Source organism: Syngnathoides biaculeatus, chromosome 6, assembly GCF_019802595.1.
Source record: "Syngnathoides biaculeatus isolate LvHL_M chromosome 6, ASM1980259v1, whole genome shotgun sequence".
NCBI lineage: Eukaryota > Metazoa > Chordata > Actinopteri > Syngnathiformes > Syngnathidae > Syngnathoides > Syngnathoides biaculeatus.
In genome coordinates, this window is record NC_084645.1 from 19,302,466 (window position 1) to 19,330,357 (window position 27,892).

A 27,892-nucleotide genomic window follows, 5' to 3' on the forward strand; every position below is an offset into this window, starting at 1 on the left:
AATTTGTATGATGCCAATAAACAGAATTCATTCGTAATTTTTTTTTTTTTTTTTTTTTAGTAATTCACAAAGTCCTATCTGGAAAAAGTGGCTTTCAATTTCATTGATTTCTCCCTTCTGAGAAAAGACAGCCAAACATAAAAAACAAAGAGCAAACCCCGCCTAATTCGCACAAATACTTCTAAAGTAAGAAAAAACTGCTCGTACCCAACCCAGGCTGTCCATCAGTCTTACGTGTAGCCAAAATAACAACAACTCAAAGCGCGCGATGCCCAACTAGTCGAGGAGAACAAACGTCGGGCAACGCCCCTGCAGGGGTTGCCCCCGCCTCCGCAACAAAAGTCCCTTTTGTCGGCGGCATGTTGCCTTCGTGTTTTTTGAAAGACTTTGATTGGGTTTTCCAGGAACAAGTTATTTTGGGCAAAGACCCTGGCGCGCCAAAGTGAGGTTCCAGACCCCCCACCCCCCACCCCCCAGCCCCCGCCTATAACCAACAAACCTCATGTAATATTTCATCAGACCACACAGAAAACTCATTCATAGGCATCCTGATTTGTATTTTTCCTCGGGGGGGGGGGGGGGGGGGGGGTGTCGTGACATCCTACGCTCGGCCGAGGCCGGACCCGGTAACCTGGTCCATATCCGCTGCTCGGCGAGAGACCATTTGCGAGGACTCAAACGGCGCCGCAGCGTGTCGGCAAACGTGAGTCGCTTCGTCAGCCGCCGTCAACCGAACTGTCAAGATCATCTTTGGAGGTCAACCTGGCATACGGAATGGCCGCAAGTTGGCTGCAAAGCAAATCATTTGTCCAAACTTCGCCCGACTCGGGACTTTTCTTTGATACGATCGTCTTGGGTGAACTCGACGAGTGTGACTTTGTTTTCAACCGCTTTGTGCGGGCTTGGAGATCAGCCGTGGTTTTGGTTCACGTTCGATGTTACTTTGGATACGTTTTCAATGAAAAATCATCCTGAATAATCCGTCCTTAACTCCGTCCTAAAGGATGTGGGGCTTTACTCACAATCGATAGATACGTTTGTCATTTCTAACGAAAAGGGAAGTCCAATCCGACCTTCTCGTAAAGCTTTGATGGCCGACTCGGTTAAGAAAAAGAAAAAGTTCCCTCTACAAACAGAAAGCGGGACAAAAATGATGCGGGCGCCGCAAAACGGTTTCAGAGAAAGTCACGTTCGCCGGAGTGGAAGGCCGCCCCTCCCCCGCCGACCGCATCCGCTCACCCTGAGCTACTTCCTCTCCGCTCCCCGGCTTCCTCTCGTCTCTCACGTTACACATTCGGTCGCCCGCGTTGTTCCTCGAGTTCGGAGGCCGGGACGCTGACGCTGAGCTGTTGCCGTGGAAACAAACAGCAGAAGAATAGGAAAAGGGAGGCACGCAAATAACGCCGCGAGCGGGATCTCCCGGATTCGACCCCCACGATGAGCTCATCAAAATAAAACAAAAGGCTTGGCGCAGATTATTCACCAGCTTTTTGTTTGGGCCGCTTCTCCTTTCGTCGGCCGTGACGTCGGAGTCGCGGGCCCCCGCCCGCTTCCGCCCTCGTCACCCGTGATTCATCCCGATCCTCTCTCTCGCTCTCGATATTAACGCCCACATCAAGAGTGGAGGGTGTAGCCTGCGCCTCTTCCAGTTGTTCAATACATTTTGGGTTGAGGCAGATTCCAAAAACAAACAAATTCGGGCATTGTTGGTCCACACTCAAACAAAGAAGCCGTTTTGGATTGATGCCGAGTTGAAGATGTTTGCCTTTCAAAATGAGAAGACTCGGTTGCAAATATCGTCAGACTCGATTGGCTCGGATGAAGCCGGACACGTCGTTTTGGAAGGCGCTCTCATCGCGGGCTCAGAACGCCGAACGGGGTCAGGCAAGACTTGACTAGACTACGGTCGGCACGAGAACGCTGGGACGTGTCAACGGGGCAAACCGCCAGCAAGGAGGTCGTAAGGTCGCACAAAACCCGCACGAGGAACTGAGGCACGGAAGGCTGAAAAAGGTCATTAACGACGGGGTCGCGGCTGAGGCGCCGGCACGGCGAGCTGGCTACGGCCGTCCGCGCTCAGCCAGGTGAATTCTTTGAGCAAACGTCCCTTCCAGACCAGGAACGCAACTGATTGCGGAGCCGATCCAACACGCCGACGCTCCCGTGCTCGCTCGTCTTCTTCTTCTTCATGTTCTATTTGTTTAAAGAAACGAAAAAAACAAAACAAAAGGCTACTGCTTTGGAGGGACGTTTCACGCCTCAGACAAGAGACCCAAACGTTATCGGCGAACATTCCTCGACCCGATGAAGCTGACGTCTTTCAGGGCCGACCGAGGTCCGGCCCATCTGACTTTGGGCGGGAGCGGCAGATGTTTGAAAACGTGCGTGAAGGAAGACAAAGCCTGGAATCCCCCGCAGCCATCGAACCGGATGACGCTCGCCTTCGGTGGACCGCAGGGAAGGAAAAAAAAAAAAAAAACACGCAAAAATCTCTAGCGTGAAAAAATTCACTAGCTTTGTCACAATCACGATGTTTTTGGGCCGATGAAACGGGAAAAAAAAAGAAGAAGAAGAAGAAGAAGAAGAAGAAGAAACGTAACCCATCAACGTCAGCACACGGAGCAACGCCTCCCACTCAAATGACGCGTTCAACTTGTGTGTATACGTGTGTACTCTACAACATCATCAAAAGTATTCAGTCAAATCAATCTTGAGACTCATTTTTATCTTGGTCCTTATGACTGCGAAACCATCTCAACGTCTACAGAACTTTTATTGTTTTAGTGGAAAAGGTTTGCCAAGGACTATGCAAAACAAAAACAAAAAAAAAAATTTCCGGAATTGTTGCAAGCAAGCAGCTTGGTGGGGATCCAGAGTGAGGTTAGTGAATGCATTGGACAGACAAAAGTCCAGACACCCTGAAAGGTCCAGGAATGAAAGCAAGGATCGCAGATTTGTCAATAGATGCGAAACGGTTTGGGGTCAAATGTCACTTTTACCATCGCAAAATGTCCAAAACCCAAAATGTTCTTAAACTGGTTCTGCAGGCCTTCCGAGGTCAAACGGGAACATCGTTAGCCTCGGCTAGTTGTCCAAAATCTCCGAGCAAGCGTGCGAAAAATGATCTTTTCTAAAAAGCAATATTTGAGTAGCCTCGGCATTTTCCAGACGGTCCCGGTCAGCGCGTCCGCCTCGCAATCCCGAAGGCCGTTCGAACGTGATCGGCCGGTGACCACGACTCGAAAGCGCAAGTGCCTTTGAATCGATAACAATTTTCCTCGTGTGGCCCGCCGAGGACGCTTTCGGGCTCGGAGTCTTCTTCCTTTACGTGACGTGACGATCAAGGTACTTACAACCCCACGGGTAAAAGAAATGTTCTTTCAAGTTTCTTGTGACAGCTTTGGCCAAGCAGCCGTCAAAGAGGTCCGCCAGTCACACTTCCGATGACCCAGAGTGCCGTGTGTTGCGTCTCGATTCGATTCGGCAATTCGAGATGTTTGCTTTCGTCCGGGGCGAACCCTGGCAGCGTTCCCGGCGTCAACTATTTGACAGCAGATCTCCTCAACCTCTCGGCGATTGTTGTCTTTTACCAAAACAATACGGCGACTGACGAAGAAAGCAGTGGGAACGGGTCGGCGGCCCCCGCGGCTCACTAATTCGTCGAGCGTCTCACCTATGAAGCCAGCGCTGATGAAAGACAGAGCGCACGGAGCCAAACAATGGGGAGTTTCTTCTTCCAGGCGAGATAAACAAAAGGCCCCGCCGAGATGATGTAGCCGGTTTTCCCCTCCGACACAAAGCCCCGCTCACAGGAATCGTGGATTCCGCCGATTTGACTCAACTGACACCCCCTCCTCCGTTTGTTGCTGTCGGGCGGGAAGTGATGTCAGCGGGGGACGCATCACGCCAGGACTCCGCCTATCTGATGTCACCGCGAGCCGAGACGACAAGACACGAGAAGCGCGGGGCCTTTCCGACGGCCGAGCCCATCCTCAGCTCCGGCCGGCCGCGCGACGCGTGTGCGAGGAACGTGTAGAATGGCCCGATAGCGCTACGGGCGCTAGAATTGACATGGCGGTGGTTTCCGACCCGACGGCCGAAGGCTTTCTGCGCTTTTGCGCTTCCGACTGACGCGCCGTCAAGAGCAATAACGGTTACCGCGGCTAAAATACACCAACGTTATTATTTGTCTCGCCGAGTGTCAGGGCCGGCCGGGTATACGCCGACAGAATAATGCGGGAACAAAGGATCACCCGAAGGACCCCGGCCAACTTGGATTAGACTCGAAGCGCCAGCCGTCACGTCTCCGTGCAATCGAACTTGCGAATCTTGTTGATTGAAGACATTTTAAGAGTCGTCCAAGTCGCCCCCGCAACTTGCAGAGCGATGACAGGACACGTGCAGCCGTTTAATCACAGCAGGGTCGTATAGTGTTTACCTTTCCGTGAACAAAAAAAAAAAAAAAAACAACAAGACAAGCAGCTCAAATAACCGGCGAGTGGCTTCACAACCACTCTGTGACTGTTCTCGAATGGCACAGTCCGAGCCCCGACTTTGACCCAATCGAGCACCTCCGGAGGGACCTGAAAATGGCCGACCGCCATTCACCATCCAACCTGACCCAACCGGAGAGGATCCCCGAATCCAGGAGTGAAAAACTTGTCGGCTCGTTCCCAGCAAAGACTGAACGGCCGTATTAGCCCCGAAGCGGGCTGCTGCCAAATACTCAGCAACGTGTCGCCATACTGATAGCTCGCTGTGTGATATTTCAGTTTGTCTTTTTTGGAATAAACCTGCAAAAAAATTCTCTCCCTATCAGTTTGGGGTTGCTGTGTGGCTTCTCGGCGGCGCTCATGTACATTCATTTGCCGCCTGGAAAACGACACAGCGGAATAAATGAGGAGAGGAACGATAACGTATTTGGTATTTCCAAAAAAGTCAACTGAGTCATCTCCTTTCTGGTGACGTCAAAGAAAAGCGGGTTCAAAAAGCTCATCCTATTGGCGAATTGAGAACGCCGATAAGAACGCTGACACGCTGGACGGCGGCCGTTCCAACCTATCCAAACAACGATAACGTTTCTCAAAAGACAAATTGGGTGAGGCCGAGGGGAAACGTCACACCCCGCCGGAGCCCCGCCACCTTCGCCGTGGCCCACGTTTCAGAAAGCAGCCTTTGAATGGCAGCCAGGAGCGGCGATCAAACGGCGGTTTCCCACGGAAACGCAGTCGGCTGTTTTGTTGACCCAGCTGTGCACCCTGGCGCCCTCCCAGGCACAAAAAGCTTCCCGCCAGATTACGACGTCATCCAATTCCCTTGCCGGCGCGCGCATGAAACTGGAGTCGAGTGTTGGGGAACCACCAGGATGCGTCCAATGCAGCTCAGAGCAGACGACACGTGGAGGCCTCTCCACAGACGACGCTGGAATTTTGTTGCTTTTCTCAATGATCCGGGATCCCGGTCCTGAAACGGTCTTGAACGTAAGCAGCGCATTCGTCATTCTTCATTTCCTTTTGCGTGTTGAAAGGACAACACGCGCAAGTGTTGGAAGGGCAAGGTTTGTTGCCGCCGTTGTTGTTGTTGTTGTTGACTCCAGACGTCGGAGTTTCAGATAAAGACCAAAGTTGAACATTCCGCCTTTCGTTTCACAGCACTGAGAACAGAGCAGCTTTTGTTTGAGGCCACCCACTTGTCGAGCGAGCAAACGACGTATTGGAACGTGACCGACGGACGCTTCCGGTCGCTCAGGTGTTGCCTTTCAGGTGCAAGGCTTCAATATTAGATGCTGCTTGCTTTTGCTTTTGCTTTTGCTTTTGGCTTTTGGCTTTCACCTGCCAAAACTGCTTTTTGCTCTTGAGCAAAAAAAAAAAAAAAAAAGAGGACGACGGTAGCGTCGCAAATTATTTCAAAGCCGAGACAAGACAGAAAATGGGCCATAACCCAAGACAACAATTTGGAATGTCCTGAAAAAGAAAGAGCTCAAAGTCGGCCGAGAAGACTAACAACGGCGGCCGACGACAGACGCGTTGCCGGAGCTGTCGAGAAACACCCACAGACGACGGTGACGTGACCGCCGACCTCCATCCTCCATCGGGCAGGCGTGAAGCTATCACAATCCGCCACTCGGAGAAGGAATACGCGGGCCGTACCACAAAAAAAAAAAAAAAAAAATCCAAGGGCCGGATTGGATTTTGCAATGAATTAGAGATGAGTCCCAAAGGTTTGATGGACCCAACCTGCACCAAAGTCGTCGAAGGGCCAAAGGCTCAGCGTTTGATCCAAAATACGCAAACTCAGCTGTCAAGCACGGGTGGAGGTGACGGTCTGATCGTTATTCAATGACGGGAGCGGCCGATTGAATTCGGAAGACTTGAAATCCTTTTTGTGTGGCAGATGCGTCTAAAAAGTCATCGGGAGAAGCTTCATCAACGCAATCGGGGCAAGTGGAAGGGGTCTGAGACCGGCCCAAGTCAATCGGCGCACCTTAACGCCATCCCGAAGGGAGGAACCTAACCCCAACCCGAGACAAAGCGAAAGAGGCATTTGCCAAGCCGCTTATCCTTAGCCTATCCCGGCTAACTTACAGCCCGCACTGGCCGCCGGTCGCTGGAAAAGACTGAAAAAATGAGGAATGCGACAATCTGGTCTGGTCAAGTTCTCGCAAGGAAGGCTTACGCCACCGACTGTGAAACGTTATTCAACAATATCTGTTGCGATACTTTTGCGCACAAGAAAAGCGGCTGGCGGCAGCTTACCGCCTAACCCTATGTAAATGCCATGAAATATAAGTTGCACTTCTCAACTTTTGTCGTTTTATCGAATGGCTCCTGAATACAGCAATCCAGAACTGAACTTTTGGACGGGACTGTAATTAGTTGACAGGAAGTGGAACTAATCCAACATCCCGCTGGCTCCAAGCACAACCGTGACGGTAGTGTAGTAGTCCAGTGAGAAATTCTACTTGCCATCCATTCTTCGCTTATCTTGCTTAGCAGCCAATTAACGAGATGCTCCCGTTTGGTTGTTTCCCCCCCCCCCCTTTCTTAAGTAGACGGGGGGGACGACGACGACGACACACGTCGGATTCAAGGCTGTGCTTCTGCCGTCATCCTTTTTGGCGCAGCGGTTTCTTCCTTTTGTGTGCGTTCTCGATTGCTTGACTCTTGATTTGCGCAGACCAGAATAAATCACATTGGCGCGCTGGCTTAAGTCACAAGCGTAGACTACTTGATTTTGCGTCACTCGGAAAGATGATGTTGAAAAGTTTTTTTTAAACAACCACAGCACAGCGCAGCAAATGTTTGCTCCGCAAAGTACGCGTACTTTCATTCGACAAGAAAGAAGTTTGTATTGTTTGTCTGCACTGCGGCTTCCTTCTACGCGCACGTCTTTGGGAACGGGAGCGTGAATGCTAATCAGCGAATGCTAACCACTTTTGCATTCAATGATCACGCTGTATACTTTGGAAACATTGGACAGTTAAGCGCAAGGTTTTCACGCGAGGAATTTTCAGTCCAGAAAGAGAGCGACACGGGCTCCGGCTACGACGCCGCACTTGTCACCTTTCAAATGGCCGATTGTCGACTATCGACCGCTCGCGAGCGGCACCGCGAGCCTTTCCGATCGGCTTTTCGCCACCTCAATCCGAACTTTTCCCCCCCGCGGTGACGTCGCCCATCGTGATGCGCCATTACTTGCCTGCCGTATCCTGCAATTAACAGTTTCCGCCTTGCACTCGCCCTCCAGGCCAGACGCAGACTTCCATTCACGTGCACTAATTCTCGTCTTCTAATCACACAGCAACAGACGTGTTGTCGGCGTTTGTGTTATCGAGACGGGCTTTCCTACCAGAGCGGCCTCACGTCGGTCGTCTCGGCGCCTGCCGGGCGGGCTACTTTCGACGCACTTGAACTTGTCGGCAACAACAAGCTTTTGCGAGCACCTTGCCGACAGCCTGAGATGTTCGCTTTTATTACGCGTCGGAGGTATTCATGTCGGCAGTTAAAGCTGTGTCAGAAATGTTGTGGGAAACAATTTACAGCCCATGAAGGAAAACATTGGCAGCCACGCCGTATTCTATGTTGGATCACAGACATCTCCATCGTTTGTCGAGAAGCGCACCTCTGACTTACTTCAGTCAATCGAAGGGAGCAAACAAATATCATTCAATCAAACGATTGAGGATTTAAGAAGCATCTGTGCTGTATTTTCCATCCCGCTTGTCCCCATGACGGGTCGCTGGCGTGCCGGCGCCATTCCCAGCTAACTCGGGGCGAGAGGCGGGTTACGCCCTGAACTGGTCCAATGTCTTTGCAATCCAAACTCTCATCCACAGACAGTCACTGGTAATGTATATTCAAGTATTATGTCAGGGTTTTATGCATGCTGGAGGGCCCCCCCCCCCCAAAAAAAAGTGACAACGTCGACGATTTCTCTCAGCGAGTTTCTTTAATCACAAAGTGTTGACGTCAAGCTTACAAACGTGGATTCACTAGTCAGCATTGTCACGATGTTGCCACGCTCACTATACATTTATATATTAACTCATATAACTTAACTCATTGAATACCTTTATTTAGCGAGAACAAAACGCAGAGTGGTGGGAGTGTAAGTATGTGGGGGGCCGGGGGGGACGGGCAGCAGGCCCTCTGAAACCAACACTGAAATAGAACAGCGGCCCAAAATTGACAAAATGTTGCCGGTGCACATCCAGCGTCCAAACATAAGCTGGAATGTCAACAGAAGGACTTTGTACACGGACGGACGGATCCTCCCTCCTTTGGTAACCGGACATTCCTTTCAACTCCGTCTCTGCGTGAACCACTCAAAATACTTGTACAGTGTAACAGTTTTTCTTTTCCTACAGTGCATTTAGTGATATAGTTCACAAGTAAACAGTTATTGAGACAAACACTGTCTTAAAGTCATACACGTATACCCAAAAACAACAACGACAACAAAAAAGACCATTACGGTCAGCAGCCTGGAGAGTTGAAGCAGGAAGAGGTGACGAGATGCTTTCAAAATAAAAGCCCCTCGAGTCATGCCCGATGACAAATGCAAAGCGTCCCACAAATGTTTGCATTTTTATCAGCGTGCCCTCGATCCAAAGTTGCTCAATTTCAAATGAATACAACTGCTCAGTCCCGATCTACGTCTGTTCATATATGTATATTCAAGATATATATATATATAAATGGTTAACCGACGTGGTAGTAATAGTTTTCTCTCTTAACTGCATGATGTTTAACAAGCTCTGCGTTAATTTTATGGTCTCGGTGATGCTGACGCGCCAACTTTTTCGCGTGCTGGGCCCCATCAAATGCTCTCGGGGGTGTTACATGGGCCACGGGCCACAGGTCGGCCACCCTCGCCGGAGCGTCGACGCGGCCGTGGTCGCGCATTTCACGCAGACAGAATCCGTTGGGGAAGTCGCGGTCGCGGGGTGGAACCGACGAATCTCTGCGGTTAAAGCGCGACGCGATCCGGGTCAACGGACCTTTCGCAATCACGACACGGCACCGACGAGCCGTCGTCGGGTCGCTGCGGCAACTTTAAAGCCGCCGTTGAAACGAGCGCGGTGTGGACTTGACTGATCCTGTCTTGAAGCAAATTGGACAAAATGCAGACCAGGACTTGAAGTCTCAAGTCTCAACTAAGGAAGTCTTGTTTGCGTCCTAAAGCCTGCAAAAGTCTGCCGTCCAAAGTCGCCTCAACGACGTTGCCGTCTAAAGAACTTCAAATTCTAAGCCAGTGCAGCGCAATGTCTTGCCGGGTTTACCGTTTTGGAGTCTCAACTTATTTGCGGCCCAGTTTGGAGGCCAAAAGCCGGAAGGAATTTGCTGCCCAAAGAAGCGTCGTCGAGTAAGCAATCGCAATCACTCTCGATACCCGTCAAAAATAAAATGGCAACTAATCTGCAGTCAGCTATTTTTGGCATCTAAAAAAAAAAAAAATGTGCGGTCTACAAGCTAAAAACAAGCTTGCCGGCGAAAGTCTCAACCGGTCTGAAGATGTTTGGACTGCCGTTGGAAAGAAGTCAATGAGCTTGAAGTCGAAAAGCAAAGTGCCCTCGAAAGAAGGATTTTTTTTTGCCGTCTAAAGAAGCCCAAGGCGTGGTTAAGGAGCTCTCACCGACCGACTTCGAAGACGTCTCGGCAAGTGTCTTAAGGCTATTCCGCAGCGCGTGAAAGCATTTGCTTCGAGCGGCGGATCAACTGCGCAATTCAAAGGCAATTTCAAGAGGCGCAATGCAAACATTTCAAATCGAGCCACGTGGAAATTATGCTTGAAGAAACACAAAAATGGAAACACTTGATGAAAAGAAATGCACCTTTTTCAAGGTGGCCCCTACGGGCGTGCCCCACCCCCCGCCGCCGCCGCCGCCGCCGTCGAGGTGCGCCGTGCACGTGATGAGCTCGTGGGGTCTGCCGGCAGCCACGCGAATTCCCAGAGAAAATGTCACTCTCGCTGCCTTGCCGGAGGAACCAACGGGACGGGTCAGTCCGCTTCCTTTCTAGCAAAGTGTGAGATCTTTTGTTCGAGCAAGACGTGCAGCAAAACTACTAATAGGTCTTACGAGGCCCTCGCAGCGCCCTCTGCTGGCAGCGGGCGCAGGAGAAATACCGAGGGGCTTAGGTGTGCTCCAGGAGCCACTTGAAGAGGGGGAGGCGCTGGGATTCTCCGGCCGCCTCCCCGGGCGGAGCGTGAGGCTGGCTCTCGTCACAGTAGCGCAACAGGAAGTGCAGCAGCTCTCCCACCCTCCACTTCCTCTCGCGCAGCCTTTGGACCACGGCTGGCAGCTGAAAGCAGCCACAAAGTGATCGGTCAAACGCTTCCATCCCGTCACCGGGAACGTTTCCAGGAAATGAAAGTGGACTCGCGTACGCTCCATTTCGTTTCACCGTCTTTCTGAAATTCTCAAATCTGAAGACATTTGCAGGCGAGTGAGTGAGCACCGAGGTCGACAAAATAAAACTCTTTCATGCACTCTCCTTTCCTTTCAGCAAAATGGCGGCCAAGCACTACTCGATCGTTTCGGCCACAAATAGTTGAATTGACAAATGCCGAAGAGCGACTATGCCGCGGGGACCGCCGTATTCCACGATGGCGTCACCACGGTTCCGGCAAAATTCCCCCCCCCCCCCCCAAAGAGCATTACGGGAGGTCGTTCGGAAGCGCGTCACCGTCGCTGCTCTGGGCAGAACCGGACGGGCTTGACCTCCGTGTGGGACGACGTCACGAAATTGTAAATACCTGCTGGAGCTCCGTGTCGGGACCGAGCTGGATCAGAGGGACCCCGACCACGGAGGCCGCCGCCCACTGCAGCAAGCTCCTCAGCTGGGGGTCGAGGGTCACGTGCTGAGGGCCCCGCCGCCGTTCACGGATGTCCGAGTTCAGGATGATCAACGGGCTCGCGCGGACCCGCAGCTGGCTGGCGTCTTCGCACAAAGTTCCTGCAACACGGCCAAACATGGCAAGCTCACATACATTAGCCGTCGCGTCAAAGCGGACTTGAAAAAGTACAAAATGGCGCGCGGCGCAGGGCAATTGTGTCGTCGTGGCGAGGAACACGCGCAATTTCTTTGCAAGACTTTCCGTGATGCCCGCTGAGCAGTAAACTGAGCTCGAATTCGAGGAAAGAGACGCTGGTTGCAAAGCAAACTCTTGCACATTCTTGAGGTTTGGGCACAAGTCGGACCTTGAATTCACGGAGACAGTTCAAACGCCTCAAGGCGCGAACAAATAAATAAATACAATCCAAATACGTCGATCCGTTCCTATCATCACCCCTCCCCCACATCATACGAATCATGTTGTTGGGGCCAAATCTGTTTCACCACGGTATGCAAATGACCCAAAATTGATGATTACTTCATGATATCTTTGCAACGGCGCAAGTGTTGACCTGCCACCACAGTGACCTCATCGCAACTCGCAAGCGCATTTCACGGATTGGTCCACGACGAAGCCGCGGGAGCAATCGGAGCCGATGAATGATTATTGCATTTGTGCGATCGACTTTCACGGCCCCGTTGACTACGGAAGCGGATGTTTTCTTCATCCAAATTTGGAGCCTCTTTTCACGCGACGACTTCCGAGGAAGAGTCAGCTCCGCGCGAGCGGCGATGACGGATGAAGCGTCGGTGCGCCCGACTGGCGCTACGGGGGCGGAAAAAAATCCCCGCGATGACGCACTCGGCGCGGCTCACGTCGGTGACTCGACCGGCCTCCGATTGGAAGTACAGAGCGGCTCTTCCCCAACGACAAATGAAGGAGGTGATTCAGTTGAAGGACACTTACCGCTGGATTCCTCTTTCACCTCCGCCTCTTTGTCCTCCGTACGGTCGCTGTTGGAGACGTGACAGGGAGAAATCACACGCTCAAGAGACGTCTTTTGACTGCAAACAAAGTCCGCCGGCTGCCGCGCGGTTTCAACTTTTGCGCCCGACTAGGACTTGATTTTCAAAACTGTGACATTTGCCCACCGCTGCGCTCGCACAATTTTCCCAAACGCGGCCTTTTTAACGTGAGCGCCCCTGTGAAACGCGGAGGAGATTTTGTCGCAGAGGCTGTCGTTGCGCGGCAATATTTGGCAGAGATCAAGGGGCGGGCGCACGCGCGCACACACGAGTGGTTCTCGTTTATCAAATTTGTTTCGCTTTCTTCAGATTTGAGCGTTCATTTCCCACATGCCTTGCAGACATGAGAATGAACTTTTTACAATATCACAATAACAACGCACAAGGTAGCTGGAGCTGCTCTGGCACCACGAGAGAGAGCCAATGTGAAATATTTTTGGGACGTGAACGCACGCGAGCAGTGAAAGATTAACCACAAAGTGATCGTGGCGAGTAATTTAGAGCTGTCGGGTATGACTAATTGAGCAATAATCTGGTACGGCGACAGTTGTTCAAAAGTTTGGATGCGGCTGCACTCGCTGCAAATAGGAGCGTGGCTTTAGTCCTCGGAACAAAATCGACGGGAAAGAAATCTCGGAAATTGTGCGGCGGAACGAGATACGTAAAATGAAAACTGAGCGGCGAGACGCTCAAAGGGAGCGCGTCGACGCAGTCTGCCGTCCGAGTCTTAGCCAAACGTCGAAAAGAAACGCTCGATTGCAACTGGCATGAGACAAAAGCCACATCCAAACGCGAAAAGTGCCATGGAACCGCATCGTTTACAGAAAGGGTCGCCGAACTTTGAAAACTTCTCCACAGGGCCGCCCTGACGCCGGCACATCGGAACCGTGAACCCGTCATTAGGCGGACGCGCAAAGAAACGGGGGCAATTTCCCGGCTGGTTCGTGCTCGCCCGTTTTGCGCGAAAGGGGCTAAGGAAACGACTTTCGCAGAGAATTGCGACGCTACCACGGATGGCGCCGTGATCCTTGTTGACTTCTCAGCCTCCAAAAAGGATGAACAGGGAAATAGTCAAGGCAGAGCCAGAAAAAGAAACAAGCCGCAGCCACGTCGGTGGAGTCTACAAACAGTCAGCAAAAGCTTCCCCTTTTGGAAGGAAGCATAACGCCGAGCTGCGGACTTTGCCAAATCTACGGCAAAGGGCAGGGCGCTGACGTCGTTCGAGGACCTTTTTCCGCTGGTTTGTCACCAGTCTCCATCTGGGCTGTGATACACCAACAGGGAGAAAGAAAAAAAAACATTTGGCAAACGTTCAACACCCAAAAGACGGCCGCTAACCACTTTGTTGTTGACGGAGAAAACTTTCCGGGAGGAGGTCGGCCAGTAAGCCGCAAATGTTTTAGGGAGGACCCGAAGAGGCAGGTGTCAACAACTACAAATACTGCATCCGTTTCCATCATCTTACTGGATCCCAGACCACGACAACATAAAAGCAGCTCCAATTTGGAAGGGCGACTCGAGGGAGGGACCGCTTTCCCCCTCGGGTCGGGGGCGAGTCGCGACGGGCTTATTCTTCCGACGTGAGGCTCCGTAGCGGTGCTTTGCTAACGTCGCGCTGACGGGGGGGACGTCGGCCAGATGAACGGCTCGTCGCTCGACTCTTTCGTGTCAAAAGGAAAAAGTGCAAAGGCCTCTCTTGTCAAGATGGTTGTCTTTTGTTGGGGTACTTTTACTTTGCCGCCGCACGACAAGGTAGCCGATAGGGGACGGATTCTGAATTGCTTTCACGCCACACGCTCCAATTGGCGTCATTTCTGGTGGATGATGGGCTCTCCGCTCAAACGCCGGTGCCCCCGCGATGACGTCAACAATCTCCTCCCTCCTCCTTCTTTCCCTTTGGCCTTGTCATCTTTTCTCATCCCAACACCAACTTGAGATTGTGCCCGTGTGCTTGTCAAAATGCTCTCCTAGTACCGTTAATGATTGTCACCGTGTGAATGTTGACGAAACGTACGGTACGTTGTGGTTATTCCGTCTCTGCTGCTATTTTTTTTAAATTCTTGCACGTGGGAGATGGAAAAGACCACCGAAAAGTAGCACTCTTACAACTAGACATTAGGGGGCATCACAGCCCCGAGCGCTTCTTTTCCTGTCGGCTTGTCCCGTGAGGGGTCGCCACGGGTTAGGGTCATCTCAGATGGACGCGTGTTTGTTTGGCACCCTTTTTCCACCGCACTCCCTTCCTGACGCAACCGCTCTGCATTTAGCTGGGAAATGACGACATACTTCACGTTTGAAGACTAATAGACAGCTTTTCTCAAACAACATATGCATCATTATAGTGTGGAGGCAAATTGGAGTGTTGAAATATTGAGCATCTTCTTCTTCTTCTTCTTTTCCTTTGGGCTTGTCTCGTCACAGCGTGCTTTTCCCTCTCCTATCCGTTTCTTCTCTTACACTCCAAGTGTCCTCCCTCACACCGTCCATCAACCTTTTCTTCTCTCTCTCTCTGCTTGACTCCGAAGGAGGAGGAAGGAATGATTTTCTTCTGGTTTTTTTGCACGTGTATGCTCATCACCTTGGACTTATTTGTGGCCCCCGCTCTGGTAACCGGCAAGTACGGTACTGCACACTTTGGAATGGACTCTCCCATACGCGGGATTCAGAAAAGCGTGCAGCGGCGCACTTTTCATTTCGCCGGGCAAAATTGCTTCTTTTTTTTTTTTTTTTTTTTTTTTAATACAAAGGGACTCTCGGAAGGAATGAAGCCGCTCCGGACTGACCTGTCTGAAGGCGAGGATGACATGCGTTCGTCCAAGGGCTCCCCCTCCAGGCCAAGACTGCTCCAGCTGCTGCTGTTTCCATTGCTGCTGGAGAGAAAGGAGGCCAGTGACGTCAAGGAAAGCGGAGAGAGTGGGGAACAACTTCATCAGACGACTGATTGTAAGATGTAGTCTAAGGCCACAGAGGAACCCCGATTTACAAAATCCCGAATATTGGAACTATAGCCATTTAGGAACTGCACACCCAACAAAAATACAAAGTGTGTGAACGTGTAGTTCACCTATCTTGTGCCTGACGCCCGTTGTGTGTGTGTGTGGGGGGGGGGGGGGGGGGGCTCGCTCTCTGCCGCCCTAGCGTCAGTCGCTACTTTGCGTCTTTTATGACTTTATTTTCACATTTTGCAAGCTCAAATATGGCTCTGTGAAAAGCAACACAAACTAAAAATGATGATTTGTGAGAAAGTACATTAATGTTGCACGAGCTGCAGAGCTTGCCCACAAGTATGGAAGAAGCAAGTCCACACTTGTCACTCGTGTGTGTGTGTGTGTGTGTGTGGGGGGGGGGTTTGCTAGTTGTTCCCATGGGCAACGCACTCAAGTATTTTCGAAAAGGACCAAGACAAACTTTTGCACCAAGTGGAAAAGCTGTTGCTCCTTTGAATAAAAGAAAAACAAACACCTCGCTCGGGTCGGCGTTTCCGAGGCTCTCGTTCGGGAAGGACGACGCGCAAAACCAAGAAGTCAAGCTCAAGTGGAGTCGGAGCAAACTTTTCAGTGGTGCACAAAAGGACATTTTGCTGCTCCGCAATTATTTTGAAAAGTTTTTTTTCCCCCCCTCTATAAACAAAAACGGGAACAACATTTTGTGTTTCCGGCTCACGTGTGCTCTTCTTGGCTTGTCTCCCCTCCAAGAGTGGAACGCATGCGCTGCACACCTCTGCTCACGTACAGAAAAACTCTTGCCCATGACTCGAGAATTCTTCAGCTCCCCCCATAGATGCGCTTGCATTACAACACAACGTTCCATCCCGTGGCTGGCGCATATCATTTATCGTTTGAAAACTACAATCTGGCCAGTTTCCTCCCACATGGCAAAAATGCGGAGGCTCGGTTCATTGAAGAGTCTAAAATTGCTCCACGGGTGTGAATGCGAGTGCCAAGGCTTCTTTGTCTCTACGTGCAACCAGTTCGGGGTGGAACCCGCCCCTGGCCCGACGACGCCTGCGACCTTAACGGCAATAAGCGTAACGTGAGGAGGGAGAAGGATGTGGCTCCGCGCAGCAAGCGCACCAGCCGAGCGTCCGACGCTGTCCTCTGCTGGGTGGAGTTGGACACTGCATCTCGCTACCCCTTAACGTTTCCTTTTGCCATATGAAGGGAACGCGACCTCCGTCGACAGGCGGCTACGGCCCGATGGTTAAGATGGTCGCCTGCCGCCGCGGGACCATCCGCCAACTGTCCTCGAGCAAGACAATCTTTCCCCGGGCACCTGAGCTGACCCGACTGCTGCGTGCGTTTTCTGACATTTTGGATCGACACTTCCGTCGAGCTTTACATTGTGTTCAAAGTGCGCTGTGCAAACTTTGAATTGACTATGGGAAAATGTACAAATCCCATTCAAGAAAAGTTCCGCTGTATCGATAAACGATCATTTTTATTCACTTTTTCTTCTGCTTGAACTTGACTACGCATTTTAGCTCGGTAGACAGCGAGCGGATGACAAGGTTTCGTCCATCAGCACACTCCGACACCCAATAATTGTATTTCCCCTTCAGCGGTCTGATGGGCGAAGCGGAAACGGCCGCAACGGGCTCTTAAAAGGAGTCTAACGAATCCCACATGGCGGTGGACTTTGTTCCTGCAGAAAGCGCGCCTGAAGAGACAAAAGCCCTCCTTTAAGACACACCTTTAGAAAATATTATGATATCCTCGGACACTGTGTTCCTGAGGTACCTTGGGAAACAATCTCATCACGTTTGCTTCCACGGAGATAAAGCCCCATTATGACGAGAAAAAAAATTGGCAACCGGTGTGAGAACGTGTCAAAGGACAGATACTCGAGACCGACGCCATCCAGGCATCTCTCTCTCGTTGAAATTTACACTCACTGCAGATTTCCCATCAAAAACCACATTTCCTCTCAACTATTGGCGTGCATGACAACTACAGCTACCTCCTTTCAATCATTTGGATCTTCCTGAGCGCAGATGTTAAAAGGCGCCAAAGTGACGGAAAAATGTCGGACAAAACAAAGGCAAAGGGACCCAGGCAGCCAATCCAAACTCCCGGGTCTACATCGCATTTGCGTTGGCTGGCCAAGACGAAGCCCTTTTGCAGACAACTTTGTTTTTGGCTCCGACGTAGGACAATAGCACCCAACGTGCCTATTTGAAGTATTTAGGCCAAGCAGATGCCGCAACATTAAACGTAAATAAATCGATGAAGAAATGAACACTTTGTCGAAAGCCGAATGGCCGATGACCGCAAGATGGTGGCAGTGTGCGCCCGGAACAAATTCATTTACATTCCAAATGGAAACTGGAAATTGGTTTGACGCTCTACCAATATGTTTGACATTTTTTGAAAAAAAAAAAAAAAAAAAAAAAAAAAAATTCGCTAAAACTTGAAACTGAAATGAAGGGGACGGGACGATACCAACCGAGGTTTTTCGGGTCATCAGTTTCTCCGGAACACCCTCAATTTCAAGTTTCAGGCCGACGACTCGATCCGATACTCTTTTGACCTCAGAGACCAGAGACCCAGACTCCGTTTTCCCCAACCTCTGGCCCGTCTGCCTTCCCGGACACCCAACGTACGTACGACGCTCTCTGTGCTCATCACGTCAACCGACACCTGAGCTTTTCCTGCCATCCTCCCAACATTACCCACACGCGCTTTGAGGCTCTCGCCTTCCGCCGCACTCGTAGGTCGGTGGCGCCGGCGGCCGGTGGACTTAATTAACGCGGCCCACCAACGATCCGGCGGGGACTCCTTTGAATGGACGCTGACTATCTTGGGGGGACGGTATTAAACCGGGCGTCCTTTCTGACACAACCCTCGCCCTTTATCTGGGTTTGCACTGGCTTGTGACAAAAGTCCTTTTGGTCCGTTTTCAGTGCGCAGCGCCAATGCTAGCCCAGATGCTACGGATGATCTCGTATGCAATTCATCATTCGCGATGGATACCTGTCACTGAGGTGAAGGAAGCTGCTGTTGTCATCCTCAAAGCTCAGGTTGGACCAGCTACCCAGACTGTCGTCCCCGACGCTCAACTGCTGGGACACGGTGGACTCTGGGGCTGGAGAGCTACAGGCAAAAGAGAGTCAACGTAAGATGGCTTAGTCGTGATACTTTTTTTTTTTTCCCCCTCCAAAGTTGGGTAGTTCGTTGGAAAACGCTTTGTCGGAGCGTTGTGTACTTGGACCACAGGAACTGTTGTTTAGAACGAGTTCTGCGTAAAAAGCAGCGTGTGCACCCTCAAACCATTCACAAATATACCGACACGGAGAACACGCATTCAGATTGTATCGCTCGTTCGTACCTGAAACCGGCTGCTCGGCAGACGTTAAGCGCGCAGGTCAAGACCTCCGCGGTGACGCTGTCGGCGTAGCTGGTTCCATCATGGCCGATGCCGCTGTCTGCGTTAAGGCTGGTGTTGCTCAGCTCGCGTTTCGCGTTCGCCATCGCCGCAGACACCACCTGTTCCGCAAATGCCGACCGGTGTTCCAGGTCGATGTGGATTTTAGGGATCTCCAGCCCGCGGACGCGCTCGGGTCTGGCTGAAGGCTCGGGGCCCGTTCTCCTCCTGTGGTGACGGCGGCTGGGTTTGGTGCAGTAGGAGCACTCCAGAGGCTGACACGAAGAGCAGGTCGCCTCACCCTGAGCGGGACTTGGCAGCGCCCCTTCAGACAGCCTTTGGGTGTGCGAGAGTCTGTCCGGGCTGGGGGTTCTCTGATGATGCCAGGATGAATGCCCAACTGAGGCCAGGCTCATCTTTAGAGTGTCATCAACTATTTTCTTGGCGTAGTGCTCAATGACCCGCATCGTCCTATTGCTGTGGGCGCCGTCAAGCAAGCTTCCTGTGCTGTGGTAGTGTCTCGCCTTACTGTCCTTGGACAGCAGAGGGCAGGAGAACGAGCTCCTAATGAGGTTTTCCGTCAAGTTTTCAAGATTGGATTTCTTGTAGAGACAAGAGTCAGTGAGAGACTTTGGGAGACGTACAGAAGAGAGACGAAGCATCCGTGTAACATCACGCGTGACGTTGTATGCTAAAGATTCTGCAAAGTTGACCGGATCAATGCTGTCCCTCTGTCCACCATTTTCTCCGCAACAACGCCGCCCATCCTCACAACAGAGACAAGCTACTGACTCCACTGGGCCCTGGAGCGGTGCCGCTGCCTTCTGTTCACCTGGTAACGACTTTGAGGGATGAAGGCGAGCACTGGAAGATCTGAATTTTATCTTGCGACTAGCATGAGCCAAACCTTGTTTAATGGACCGGTACGCCAGACGGCTAGCGTACTGATCGAGGACTAACTCGTGTCTGCCTCCCTCTTTTTTTAGCACCCTAATGAGGTAGCCGGCGTATTCATCCGTCACACTCTCACAGCTGGGATACGCGGAGGACAATCCTGAACTGGAACTACTCGATGTGGAGACAGGCGAGCGGAAAACCGAGGCTCGGAGATTGTTGGACCAAGGCTCGGCCACCCCTTCCACCCGCCAGTCACTGCTCTGATCAGCGCCGGCAAGAGAGTGGTGCTGCTGACGCAAACATTCCAAGCTCGCACGGTCGACGCTTCTTCTGGGAGAAGCGTGACGATGCAAGCGCTGGTCGACAGAGCTCATCATCCTCTTCATGTCATTGATTACCTCCCCGGCGACCTCCCCCGCGTACACCCACAAGGTGTTCAAAGTTTGCTCTGAGAAATAAGAGACGCTGTCACGCCTTCCCTCGCCCGGACCGGCGATTTCCCCAACTTTGTCATCGACCCCGAGAGTATCGATCTCAGTTGCCATTGAAACTATATGGCAAGCCAACTGCTCTGCATAACGGAGAGCTTCCTTGTTGGTGAGCCCACGAGGTGACAACTGCTTCACTTCCTGCAGGTGACCTTCTGACTCGGCCCATTTGTTGGTGTCTTCTGGAAATTCTTCCTCTTCATCCTCCGCATTACCATCTGCCTCTTCGGAAAGAGATCTCATCAGTTTTAACATGAACTCGGTCTTGTCTGACTCGGGAGTGTTTTCCGTCAGACCCGGACCAGATTCGGTGTGATAGTGCGGAGTTGGAGGAGGCGTCGCTGGAGAAAATTCTTTGGCCAACTTGCATTTTAACTTCTTGGAGAACCTTTTTATTTGTTTCTCCTCGGATACTTGGCTGGGCTGCTGGGGCGTGGACGGAGGGGTTCCGGGTGTCCGACCAGATTTTTGACCCAAATTTGGACTTGCATCATCGCCAGAGTTGGCCGTCTTCTTTTGTCCACCCCTCTCCGCATTTGGAACATCTAGAGTTTCCCGTTGGCTCACCACTGCCTTAGCAAGGAAACCAGCACAGTCATCAAAACCTCTCTTGGTTTTAGAAGAACTTCCAAGCTCACAAGCTTCAGTCACCACCACATCCACCATGTTACCAGAGAGCTTTTGGAATGGCGATTTTCTGAGGGAGTCGCTCTTTCCACAAGTTTCATGGCCGTACATGCGAGTTTGCGTACATATGGCGTTATCAGTTCCTTTCTTCAGGGTGGAGAGTGAAGTATACGTCGAGCTAGTACCCTGCTGGTCTTCAGGATCCTTTAGATGGGATATGGCTTGGCCAGCTTGGGGCACGGGGATACAGCTAGCCATGCCTGACACGGTGAAAAGAGCTTCTTTCACTGTGGAGGGAGCTCGTTCTCCTGAGGTCCCCGATGTGGCACTGGAAAGCTTGTGGTCAGCAAATGTGCTGCAGGTGTGAGCGCTCATATTCTCTGCGCTAACGTAACAAATGTTGTCTGGAGAAACACTGATGGCTGCTTGGCTAGTGAATGCAATGTCAGCCTGAGAGAGCTCAATGAACGCTTCTTGGATAACAGACTCGGACAAGTCTGAAGCGTAAGAAGTAACCACTTCCTCCTCCTCCTCCTCTTCGTCTTCCTCGAGCCCGTGGCCAAAAGACCAGTCACTGGGGGTTAGAGGTGTCGACGGGTGGGAGAACTGACACACCTCCATAATACATTCAAACACCAGCTCTTCAGCTAAATCAGCCGCAAACTGTGTTACCGTGCTATGGAAAATCTGCTTTTTCACAGTCAAGAACTCCTTTAGAGCGCCAGATACTGCCTCCCCGACCAAGAAGTTTGCTAAGCCATTCACTGCTCGCTCCTTCAACACGTAGGCCTGCCGCATGCCAATCTCATGGAAGGCCATCTGAAATACTGAGGAGGTGAGTCTCGCAGCGAGCTGACACAAAGTGGTGGTGCAAGTAGACACACCTTTTTGGAGGTCTCGCAAGGCACTGCCCAGGCTCATTTCGACAAGGTCCGCAGCGAACCTCTGGATACCATCCGTCAAAGACTGGGATGAGTTCTGTAATCCCGCCACCGTTACAGTCTCCTGGATTTCAGACAGCCGCATTGTGTGGCCTGAGGAGTTGGTGAATTCCTTTTGGCATACACAAGTGAGATTCTTGTTGTCAGTCATGTCTATGGCGGACTGGTACCCGCAGACAGATCCAAGAATTTCTTTGGAGAGACTGCTGGCAAAGTCAGAGTAGGTCTTATACAAGGAACAGAGATCTTGAGGTTTTCGTAACTCGGTGCTGTTGCTGCCGTCCTCACTTCTCTTCCAGAAATATTCCAGCACACCACTTGAATCCACCAGGGGGCTAAATGCAGAGGAGCTAATGGGACTGAAGAGCGGGCCGCCATTGTCCTCAGACGGACTCTGTACTGGTCGTTCGGAGTCCGTTACCTCAGAGTGTGGTCCACTGGGGGAGCCCGGCTTAAGGGGAGTGGGTTTTTTCACATTGGCCGGGAGAATGGGTTGATCAAAGCAGTGGGGATACATATCTTTCGTTGAGCAGCCTTTGGAGATGTATTTGGATGCCGAGCCAGCGGTGCCGGATTTGACGCCGTTTGTCTGTACTGCGGGAGCGCCGTCGTTATCCATTGGCAGCGTGAGAGTGCCGCTCTCCGAACTGAAATCTTCAAGATCGTCAAACTGGTCAAAGCTGTCAAAGAATTCACTCACTTCAGAGTCAGAGTCTTCCACCCTCTCTCTGGGACCTCCCGGGACCTGAGGGATGTCCAGCTTGGCCAACATGCTCTTCTGATAGCCCACCTCGTCGAGAAAAATGATGGGGCTCGGGCTGGAGCAGTCAGACTCTTCAGATTGACTGACTCCAACGGTCGGCGAGGGGAGACGAGCTCCGGGACTGCAATAAGTCCATTGCGTTTCCGCGCCAGAGGACCTCTGCACCGTGACCGAAACCTCCGGGCCCGCTTTGCGATCGGCCGCATCCTTCGTTGAGGACGAACCAACGATAATACGGGAGCCCGATAGTTCCTTTCGTCTCTGGTGGGCAGGCACAGTCTGTGACGCCGCATCACGTCTTTTGAAAGGACGATAAGCTTCAGTTGTCCGGAGTCGTCAGAAGAGAAAGAAAAGGAAAACGAGAGGTGAGATCAAAAATTTCCATTCAATGCAGTGGTCTCAAACTGGCAATATTTTGTGGCCCCCACCGTCACGTTAGTGCGGCCCTTTTCCAGTGTTGTGCGCAAAGCCAACCAATCACGGTGGGGTTATGTGGCTCGAGGGCACGTGCGAGCAGAGAAATAGTTTTCGGGAATAAAAAAAATGTCGCGTTTTAATCGCAGTTTTGTACACCGGCATCTTTATCTTTTTTCACTCATTCATTTTCCGAGCCGCTTATCCTCACTCGGGTGGTGCTGGTGCCAATCCCAGCTGTCGATGCAGAACTATCGTGACACACTTCTACGCACAGTACTGTCCATTTTGTCTCAGACATCAGTAATGACAAATACAAAAATGTATGACTTCATCAACTACTAATCTAAGTTTTGATGTAATGTAGTGCCTCAAGGGGATCTGATGGAAACTTTGTTTTGCACCAACCACGTCGGCAGGCGCTCAAATCGAGAATCCATTCAACAATTTGTCTCAAGAGTATTATCGATATCGATCAAAATCCATCCGTTCAACTATTTTCCATACAGCCTGTATCCCGAGATGGCTTCGCGCGAGAGGACGTTGGAACATCCAGACGACCAACCATTCACACTCACAGACCCGCCCCTGAATTCAAGCTAACGGCGAAAACTCACGCAAGCAACGGGAGAACGTCCAAACGGGAAAGTCAGATTTGACGTGCTAACCGGTGGGCCGTCGTGGAACCATCGTAATGAGCCACGTTTCATTAAGAATCATTACTTTTCGGGGGGGACCCCCACAAAGTAGAGCCAAATGTTACAATTTAGCATTCCTCTGCTGTCAGCTGCTGAGATCAGACCCCTCTCGATATAAAAACCTTACGAGGGCCGTCTCCCATTTCGTCGTCCTCGAGATTCTCCAGAGCGGTGACAAAGTCGTCCTCGATGGACGAGACGGACCGATTGGTGTCGTCTTCCTCGGACCGCCTCGCCTCATCCCCGCGGGAGCTTTGCAGCTCCGCGGCGTAGCGGATGCCGGCGACGTAGCGCCCGAGAAGGCCCGCCAACGACGTGCCTTGCCCGCTGGCGCTGGAGTTGTGGCGTAGCACGCAAACAGCCTTTAGCCGGCACTGGGTGTTGAGAGTTCGGTGGGGGGGGGGGGGAGAGATGTTTCAGATGGGGGGGGGGGGGGGTGTCCAGCTATTTTGAGGCTTCCAGGGTGATTTTTTTTTTTTTTTTTTTCAACCTACTTGAGGCCCGGGGTCCTTGCTCGCCATCGGACCGCGCGACTCTTTCAGCATCTGGACTTCATCGTTCCTCAGGTCGTGAACGTGGAAGTTTTTCAGCATGTCGCCAAACCCCGCCGGAAGGGAGGCCAGGGCCTAAAAGTTGGAAGGAATAATGAGTTGCACGCTAGAGTCCTAGGCTCTTATGAGCCCCACGCAACACGCAAAGTCTTCGGACACACATCATTTGCAGTGTCTGCCGCCTTGGCACTGAAGGCACCTGAGCACAGACACGAGATCGCGCAATCAGATCATTAGATTCATAAAAGCGCCAGCATCCGCCTTCTTAAATTGCTCATGTACAGTGATTGCATGTCATGAAAACGGAGGCAACTCGTGCAATTTTCACATCTCCTCCCTGACAAAAAAGGCTACATAATAGACATAACGTTACCACGTTTCAATCACATGCAACCAAAGTTCAAATGAAGTCAACATAATGGACCCTAATTGAAGTCAAGGCCCAAGCCCAAAAAAAAGTACCTGATCCACAGCAACGTCTCCTTCATCCTGACCGGGCAGACAAACAAAATGAATCTGAAAGAGGATTAAAAATAGTTCAGTGGATCACAATATGACTAAAATCCTCACTCTGGCTCTATAGAAAGCCTTAAATATCTTTCAAAAACTTGTCAGAAGATCTGTCAGTGGCAGAATATGTGATTTGTGTCAATCATTTTTCTCATGTGCACAGCGCAACCTTGTACCATCAGTACACACAACAGCATCACACACTTTTTGTTTTGTTTTTTTAATTTCATCGTTTGCCCCAGTTGGCAACAAGTTAAAAAGTAAGAATTGGACTCCTCTGGAGACGAAACGAGGATAAACGCGACAACACGAAACGAAACCTCCGTCAGATACGCCGGGGCAATATTTCGAAAACTGAATCCTGGTATGCCAACGCTTCAGCCATAAGTGAACAGAATGGAAAGAAACTACACACTACAGTACATTTGTGCCACAAAACAAAACTACCAAATGACGCGCGCGTACGCCGGTGCTTGCGAGAGACAAACCTCTGCGACCACGGCGCCACCTCTGGACGGGAGTTCCACGTCCAGACGGCAAAGATCCTTTCTGCTCCGTAAGAGCCTCTTGACAAACTGCGCTCCGCAGTCACGCACGGTCTGCACACACACACACACACACACAAGACGGTCACGGCGTACACGTACACCCAAGAACCAAATCCAAGTAGGAAGTCCGGTATCAAATCCGAATTACAGAAAGTCTTAGCATGAAAAGCAATCCAATGAAAGTCTGTAAATGCAGTGACAAACGGGGCACCGCGTGAAACATCGTTACGCCATCCGTAACCTCCAAACGGCACACGTCGGTCCCGTCGTAAACGGAGGACGCCCGTCATTTTTACCAGCGGCGACCCACCAGTTGAGAAGGGCGGGTCGGGGCGCGGCAGAGGCGACCACCGCGTTCAGGCGGCAAACGGCCCGACACCTTTGATCGGCGGATTAAAAAAAAGGCGGCGCCTCAATTCCGCTCCCTGACCTCTTTTCTGACGGAGGGCCTGGACTTGATCGGGGGTCCTGGAGGAGGCGCGCCAGCCTCCATGGCGACCGAGGATGCGCTCACCTGCAAACGTGAAAGGAAAACAACAATCAAGCGCCAGAAGGACACTTTGCACATTTTTGCTCAAAATGGTCACGAGAGCATCTTCCTGCAAATATTGAAGCGAGTTCCAACACTAACGTTAAACGTTTGAAGATAATCACCGTGTGGTTGTAGCGTGAAAGGGTTTTCCACGCCACGGACTTTTGGGGCACAGCTAAGTTGCGACTATCTGGCCCAATTGGGGGCGCTAGTTCCTGAGAAGGACTCGGCCCAGTTCGACCGCCACGGCACGCAGTCAGCTAGCAAGCCATGCCCAGATGCCCCCGTCATTGAAATTCCCGAGGGTCATAATTTGGTATTGCAAATGCCCCAACGATGCACTCTAATGTCCGGCAAATAACGTGCTTGGTGAACATCGAACTTTCCCCGCAACGTCTCCGTTAGGGAGACCGAGCGAGGCCACGACGGACTCCGCGGCATCCGGAAGCCTTCGAGCTAGCGGCTCTCGTCGCGACGTGAAAAAGGTTTGGGACCGCTTGGCCACCGGAGACCTCAAGCAAATATATTTTTTTATGGCTGAAATGTATACGGACGTGTAGGAATTGCAGGTACCAAAAGCGTGGCGCTTTTTCAGCACATTTAGCGGCGACAGCTGAAGCATCTGTGAGAAGGTCGCCATTGTTGACTTTTCCCATTCGATTTGGGCCAGCTTGTTGATCACCTTCCTCTCCGTGGCGGGTCAAATGTTTACTTGCATTTCTCAAAGACTTGTGTCATATTCCAACTTTTTTTTTCCCTCTACACATACCCCGCGATTGGCTGGCGACCAGTTCGGGGAGTGTCAGGAGAGATGGGGGGCCGGCGCCCCCCTTTGCGAGCCTCTTGAGAAGTGGCTCAGATGATGTCCTAGAAATTCTTAGCATTTACATTTTTTGCTCTTGTGACATTCCAACTTTATTCTGTTGAAACGACTTCAATCTTGAAAGGTCTGAATTTCCCTGACTATCTCAGTTTGGATTGATTGTCTTCGATTTTCACAGTTAGTTGCGTATTAATGCAGGCTTATGACAGCTGGGCTGGGGTGATGATGATGATATCACAACATTTGACAAAACCTGTTTGCCGCGTTTTTCTTCCGTTTTGCTAAAGCAGGCCATAATCCAGATAACGTTTGTGTGTTTGGCCCATTTTGGACAGAGTGCCAACAGCGACAGGGAACCAAATTTCATTTGACTGCAACGTTACTTTGCAGTGAGAACGTTCGTTACCGGAAAATGACAATTTGCTGTCCGGGCATTAATCAAGATCTGGATTTGGCCTCCCAATGTTTCACGAGCAAAGCCGTGGCCACGACTCACACATACGAAGCCAATTTCGTTGTGAAATAAACATTCGGGGGGCAAAGCGGCCTTTGGTGCCAGTTGACTTGACGTGAGGCCGCAGCGAGAGACTCGAACGCAGACGCGACGGCCACGCGAGTGGAACGCATCGGCGAGCGTGGATTTTTACCTGCTCCGGCTTTGCTGCTGGTTCGTTCGCGAGCTAGCTAAGATAAGCTAAGCTAGGCTAGGCTAGGCTAGGCTAGGCTAGGCGCTTCCAGCTCGGCTGCTCGCTGCCGCTTTCACTCGCAGCGTCGTCGCGCGCCCTTTACGAACACAAAAGGAGTTCGGGATTTGTCAAGACTTCCCCTCGATGCCCAGCACCTCCCACGTTCTTCATCCTTATTAGCTCGACGGAATTGCTCGTAACATCACAACAAAATCCCCCTTTAATCCGCATTGGGAATTCGTTTTTAATATTATGCAGGGGAAGGGGGTGGGAGTTCACTTTTCCGAAGTGCTTTCAACGCAACTCAGCCTCCCTGCGTCTTTTCGACCACGTGACCTCATCCGGGCACGCCGCCACCTTGGATGGGTTCACTATCGCTTTCGGGGCTCATTAGAGGTTGTTTCAAGAAACTCTTGCGACGAGAATGTGCTTTGATTGACAATATCGACCCATATGCCTCGGGGAAACACAAATGGAGCAAGAATTTCCAACCGTGGGCGTCGGTAACCTATCCAGACATCGTCACCTATCTCCTCTGCTCGACAACCAGCGAGGCCTACGACCGATTCGTCTACGGCTGGGTATCCGTTGCAAGCAACCTGTGTCTCCACACTGATAAGGTTCGTGGACCGCACAATGCAATTGAAATACTGTATGCAGGCTGAGGCTACTGAGTGAATTCTGTCCAAAGT

The 27,892-nt window shown here is 51.4% G+C and overlaps 1 protein-coding gene across 2 annotated transcripts; it reads right to left on the bottom strand.

Moving 5' to 3' along the window:
- Positions 1-8,432: 8,432 nt before the first annotated feature.
- On the bottom strand, positions 8,433-27,841 carry akap11 (A kinase (PRKA) anchor protein 11). Of its 2 annotated transcripts, none has more exons than XM_061823965.1 (12): positions 27,162-27,841; positions 25,590-25,673; positions 25,100-25,210; positions 24,564-24,617; positions 24,045-24,176; positions 23,678-23,924; positions 18,687-22,755; positions 18,332-18,451; positions 15,146-15,232; positions 12,304-12,350; positions 11,257-11,456; positions 8,433-10,802 (listed from the first exon to the last, which is right to left on the bottom strand). In XM_061823965.1, exons 2-12 carry the CDS (start codon positions 25,650-25,652, stop codon positions 10,635-10,637), a joined length of 5,298 nt encoding a protein of 1,765 aa, XP_061679949.1. In that variant the 5' UTR covers positions 25,653-25,673; positions 27,162-27,841; the 3' UTR covers positions 8,433-10,634. The 2 variants fall into 2 exon arrangements, with proteins under 2 accessions (XP_061679949.1, XP_061679950.1); XM_061823966.1 differs by having other exon boundaries at positions 15,146-15,229; positions 27,162-27,838.
- Positions 27,842-27,892: the final 51 nt, after the last annotated feature.

What these genes read in the sequence shown, in the direction of transcription:
- akap11 (XM_061823965.1), bottom strand. Translation starts at nt 25,652, where the DNA reads ATGGAGGCTGGCGCGCCTCCTCCAGGACCCCCGATCAAGTCCAGGCCC. An exon ending in GGCCCTCCGTCAGAAAAGAG is followed by an intron (nt 25,211 to 25,589) that starts GTCAGGGAGCGG and finishes GTGTGTGTGCAG; the next exon opens with ACCGTGCGTGACTGCGGAGC. An exon ending in TGCCGAGCAGCCGGTTTCAG is followed by an intron (nt 18,452 to 18,686) that starts GTACGAACGAGC and finishes TTTTGCCTGTAG; the next exon opens with CTCTCCAGCCCCAGAGTCCA.